Source organism: Apis dorsata, unplaced genomic scaffold (genome assembly GCF_000469605.1).
Source record: "Apis dorsata unplaced genomic scaffold, Apis dorsata 1.3 scaffold_79, whole genome shotgun sequence".
Classification (NCBI taxonomy): Eukaryota; Metazoa; Arthropoda; class Insecta; order Hymenoptera; family Apidae; genus Apis; species Apis dorsata.
In genome coordinates this window covers 119237-125164 of record NW_006263377.1, presented here as the reverse complement: position 1 = coordinate 125164, position 5928 = coordinate 119237, and the positions used below count along the sequence as shown (strand labels likewise).

The following is a 5928-nucleotide window of genomic DNA, read 5'->3' as shown; positions in this document are numbered from 1 at the left end:
GTCCAATGGTGGATATACACGCGTGCTGGGGTCCTTCGTATGCGTGTACCAACCGCGTGAGTTTATAGATGCGAGCCGATGTAAGTAAGACAGACGATCCGTTTCGTTAGAGGGTGTCGCGGGGTTACCCACCTGTATCAAACTCCGCCACCTACCTCACCCTCCGGGGCCCGTCCTTTTTCGTCTTTCCGTTTCGTCTCCTCGCTTCTTTTGAGCTTCTTTCTTGTTTTTCGGCCGGCCATTTATACCTCGCCCCATTTGCATCGACCACCATCGGCTTGTATACGCCTTGTATACGCTGACGTTTCGTATGAATTGGATAAACGATAAACGTGGGGAGCATTGGCTGAAGCAACCCTTTAGGAAGGGTGTATTTCTCCCTTCAGGAATACGATTGGACGTGTAGGGTTGGTAAGTGATTGGAAATTTTTTTTAATAACAAATGAGAAAAATCATTTCGTATCGCAATCCAATGTGACGTGGAAGAAATCAATGGAAGAAAACCGCAAATTCTTTTTCGCGAGACACACAAAAAGAGACACCTATGAAGGAGGCCAAAAGTGAATCAGAAGGAAGAAGGTATAGGTGGAAATGTTGGGACGGAAGAGAACAACAAGAAGGAAGAAGGAGACGACCCATGGTGGCGTCGACTGCTCGAGGGGAAGAGAGATGAGGGGAGAAAGAAAGAGAGAAAGATATATGGAGCCGCGAGGTGTCGCCTTACAACCGGCTCGGTTCGCTTACCTACGAAGCCTCTTTTGCATGCCATCTCCTCCACCATCTTGCCTCGCGTTGCTCCTTTTGCGCTCCGTTCCTTGGAACGTCCTCCTCTTCTTTCTCTTTAGCTCCTCCGTTCGCGCTGGTCCGCCTTGCTCGCTTGGCCGCGATGCACCGTTGCATTCGGTCTTTGCATAATTATTACAGTTACCACGAGTAGCAGCTGGCTTGTCGTTGTAGAAGAGAGCCACCTTGTCTCTCCGTTCGCCACTGCCACTAACCCGGTAAACGTTGTCCTCTCGCGCCCAGGCCCTACTCAAGCGAGACGCCATGTCCGCCATAGTAGAACGAGGAACGCCACTTCTCGATTCGCGTGTACACGTTAATTAAATTTTATCCAGCTTCGCACGCGATTCCTTGGTCGCCGTTTCTTCCTTTTCGAAGGCTGGCCAATAGTTTTTAATATCGGGTATAGTTTGACGTGTGCTCCTCGTATGGAACAAGTGGCCGTTCGAGTCGAGTTTATTCAGCTTCTCTCGAAAGCCATTTTGAAAGGCGTTTCATGTAGCGTTTTTCGGTGAAGTTATGGAAGCGAAGCAGGCTCTTTTATTAGATTCTACTTGAACAAGTTCTAGGATCCTCGGGAGCTAACAGCTGCTAGAAACGAAATTCGATCCTCGTCGTATCTTTATTCGTTTTTAACGACGGTCGTTAGAGAATGACGAAGCTAGAATGACAGCTAGCGAGAGACGAAGAAGGATTGAAAACACAAACGCTTGAAAAAGTTTATGATGATTGGTTTCGTTGTCAAATTATTCGCTTCGCTGGCTTCAAAAGAGATTAATCCCCTCTCCCAGTGTTGTGGAAAGTATATCCACACAAGAGGTCGAACATATAACGAATAAATTCAACGATTGGTGGATGGCTTCGTCTTATTTACCAATGGTATATTTCCACTAGTTTCCCGTTGAAACGCGGGTTCAAGACGCAGTAAGTTCGCTCGTTTCTTTCTCGCGTGTCTCGACCTCTGGAAAGTATCGTTCAACGCGACGCAGAAAATAATGCTGTACATTTAAATGAGCCGCCCCTCTCCCTTACCATATGGGAATACCATAGCACGGAATAGTTAGTCTTGACTACTGATTGATGAACGAGGACGTGAGTTATGGACGACCTTCGCGCGATTTCGTCAACGTTCCAGCCGATGTATCCGTACGGACTACTAATTCACGGCCTGTGGCTAATCGTTCTTGCAACATTCCATATTCTCCGGCTCGGGTATGGTAACCCGTAAGTTGGAACAAAGGCAAAAAAAGAAGAAAAAGGGAGGGGGCTCCACATTCTCGAAACCAGAGGGAGACCTCGCATTACGAAGGGAAGTGTATCGCTACAAATTATAAAGGACGGACACAATTACCGCGGCAACGTAATTTTCAACGGGTTCCAACAAAATACGTACGTTCACGTAAAACTTCGCCTCGTGGCCGCTCTCGTTTCCCGTCGAACGATCTCGAATGCGATGTTACACGCGTTCACGCCCATCGTTTTGAGCGAATTATTACATCGATCCCAGACCAGATAGCGCAGTTACACAGAGATGGCCGAGACATGGCCAGGTAATCACAGGGACAAGCAAATACGGCATTAACCTTTAGAGGAGAGCCACTATAGTCGCGTTCGAGCCTTGACGAGAACTTGTAAGAAATAGCTCTTATCCATATACATATATTTATGGTACATAATAACATTCAGTATATACATACATACATATATATATATATATATATATATACATGATATTTTTACGTATCAATTTTTGTGTTTGTTTTGACTAAAGATATCACCGTAAAAATTTATGCATTTATGGAAAACGCAAATGCAAAAAGATATTCGAAATAGATCTTTGTTTTATTTCTATAATTAAATTCAAGCAACGAACCTTTTATCCTGTTAACGTCTTATAATATTTCATTTGCGGGTCTGTTGAAGGTTAAGGACGATCGAATCGCACGGCCAGGATAAACGTGTGTCCCTTTATCCCTTCAGTGTCGGATGGCGGTGTTTCGCGCGTGGGAGCAAAGTCGCCACCTTGCCCGCGGCGCGGCACCACGCTTATTCAAAAGTGGCTGCACGTAAAGCCGATATCTTATTCTCGAATGCTCCATTCGTTCTTCTTATGGTATATCCTGCTGGCTGCCGGCGACATTCTTGTCCGCGTCGCGTAACTTCTACCCTGCCACCCCTTCCCTCGCTTCTTCCCTCCCCCTCCTCCCTTTTGCCTATCCTGCTGCTGTTGCACCGTTTCGCCTGATCGCGATTGCGCCGCGGTAACGACAAGTTTACCTCGATAGGCTGAACGTACGCCGAGAAACGCGTGGAATAACGATCCCCACCCCCCCCTTTTCCGCCGTGAGAGAATCTCGCGGGACGAATGTCGCTGCGTGTTGCCCCCCCGATCCTCGACATCATGAGTCTCTCGATCGCTTCCTAGTTCAATTCCTAGATAGATCTTTTGATGAATCGATGATATTTTACATTTAAGAGATATTTCTAGAAATTATCCTAATGGTATCATTTCTCATGTAAATTCAAGACGAGCATCCTAGACGGAAAAATATAGAAATTTTTCAAGAAATCTTCGATGATTTCTGTGTACTACTCCTAGTTTATATTCAAGGATTTTACGAGCTCTAAGTAGAAGCTTCCGAAAATTCCTCGATTTCTCCTGCACTCTTTCTCTCGAAACGGGGAGACAACAAGCTCCACGTGGTCCCCTCCGTGTTCGTTAGCCCTGCTTCTACATAACTTATTAATTACGGTTGACTAATGCTCTCCAGCTGTGGCACAGCCTTACGCTTCGCGCCACCAACCTTACTTACCTCTTCCCTTCTTTCCTCCCAACTTTCTCTCCGGCATTTTCTCCACCGGAACAGCCCTTAACGGAGGGGCACGAGAGAGCGGGACGAGAATAGTAATGGGCAAGAGGGGGAGGGGAGCGAGGAAGAATGAAGGTCGGATGACGAGAGAGAGAGAGAGAGAGAGAGAGAAGGGGATTGGAGTGGGAAAGAGACGCGCAGAAGAAGAAGAAGAAAGGTGGGACAGTGGAAGAGAGTACAGGGACGCTTAGGCAGTAACTCACGCCCCCGAGAGGATTACCTCTACCTTGGCAAGCCTCTGGAGGGAGGGTGTACCCCAACGGTTGAGCTACGATCTTGCTGCGTAGCTACGCGTTCCTCATACCGAGCGTCCCCGGGACTCTCGTGCCTCGCAAACGGAGAGTCTCCGCCGCGGCCGTGAACGCTCGCGTTTCGGGAGGGACGTATACCGGAAGCTTAGGGAACTTACGACACAGCCGCGGGCTTCGAACTGGCACTCGAGACGGTCCGCGCTCGTCGGGGCTGACCTTCCTCGTTGGCATCGTGTTTCCAACGACCGGACGGTGGAAGGCCTTCTAATTACGTTTACGATTTACACGGTCAACTTGCCCTTCATTTGACCGGCTAGAATTCCTCGCGTCGCCTGTGTTTCTTCTTCTTAAATTAAGTGTTCGCTTCGGCTGATTATTTAGATTATTTTTTTTTTTTTTGTAGCTTGGAATTGAGATTATTTTGAATCGTAGTATTGGTGAATACTTAGTTGTTGTCAGGTTTCTGTAGGCGATTTTTAAAATTTGATCTCTTTCGCTTAGAAAAGAGTTTTAATGTGTAGATTGAAGATTTTAATTATTCTAAAAAAAAGTTTTTGGAATTAGTTTGAAGTAGTTATAATATGGATTGTATTTTTAAAAATCTGAGTAAATATGGAAGACCCTTAAGGATATTATAGGATTGAAAAATAGATTTTTGCAAAATAGATAATTGCAAAGAAATATTTTTAACTGGTACAAACTGATATCGCTTGATCAAGAAATAAACATTTCTTAATAATAGTAGTTATATAAAGGAATAGTGCCTGAAATTAATGGTTTGGGGTTCGACAAAATGTGCAACATATGAAAGGTTCCTGAACCTATTAACTTTAATACCACAACTATCAACCTATAACGTATATACCTCAACATACTGATATACCATTATAATTATAAAGATAATTACAATTACAACGATAAAGCATTAATTTTATCAAAAATGCCTCTCTATATCTTTAATAATTTCAAAAAAAAAAAAACATCAATTAAATAATTCTAAAAATGTGAGTAGATCAAAACTCTACAAAACTTTACAATTGATATTGCTTCATTGTGATTTACGTTTAGATTAAAATTGGTCGTGTTTAAATTAATCTCGAATCCTAGCAACAAGAAACACCAGAGGGCTTTTTCGATTAATTGCGGCCATCGGTAACTAACCTCGAAGGTTGCAACCCTCGCCTCAAGGGGTTGGGTCCACGAGAGAAGAATCTCTCGGGGTGTTTCGCGGGAATCCTTCATGCTCTCAGGCCAATTCACTTACTTTGATTTGATTGACCCCCGTGTATGATCCGTGCACGGTCCAAGGGATCGAGGGAACGAAGGGTGGTGGCGGATGCCGTCGTCTCGTGTTTTGCGAACCGTGGATTGTATCCCTGGCAGCAATCAACGTATTGGTTGTTCTTATTAGAGTTGGCACGGACGAGGTCTCTTCCTTGTTTATGCTCCACGTCGAAAGTTTCCAATAAGGGATGGAAGGCCCTTACCCCATGGCCGCCGTTCTAAACGAGCCGAGAGAATTGGAATTTGCTTGCGAAATTTTCTTCGTGAATGATTTCCATTTTTCTTAAAGAAGTTGGTATGGTAGAGATATATGGTCGTTAATTATCTTGTTATATTTAATTGGTCGGGTTTCTAATAATAATTTTGTCATTCTTCATTCTGTAAAAATGTGTTACTAAATGTCGATGTACAATTTTCTATTTTTAATGAAATTTTCTGAATACTTAAAATATTATTCAACGCTCAAAGTTTTAATTAAATATTTAATATATTATCGAAATTATATTAAACGACGAAATTTTGCAAATTTTGATTTTTCCTCCTCGAAAAAAAGATTTCCCTTTATTATATTTCACAAACATATTTTCATTAAAAAAATCAAAATTTTTCGCTATAAAATAACGTTCAAATAAAACGTATAAAAAATAATCCCAATTATTTTTTATATAAAATTAAATATTAACTTGTACAATAAATCGACCATCCTATCTACAATACCCCGACCTCTCCTAAAACGCCCG

At 43.3% G+C, this 5928-nt stretch overlaps 2 protein-coding genes across 4 annotated transcripts in view; one reads left to right on the top strand and one right to left on the bottom strand.

The window, feature by feature from the left end:
• The window catches only part of LOC116184967, a 7759-nt gene extending 6679 nt beyond the window's left edge, over positions 1-1080 (bottom strand). The window contains exon 1 of the mRNA XM_031508228.1: positions 745-1080. Within this exon, the coding sequence (XP_031364088.1) occupies positions 745-1058 (314 nt within the window). The 5' untranslated portion in view covers positions 1059-1080. The remainder of the gene's footprint in view (positions 1-744) is intronic.
• Positions 1-5928, top strand: part of LOC102673141 (homeotic protein ultrabithorax) — a 123692-nt gene that overhangs the window by 112619 nt on the left and 5145 nt on the right. The gene's annotated exons all lie outside the window — the stretch shown is intronic.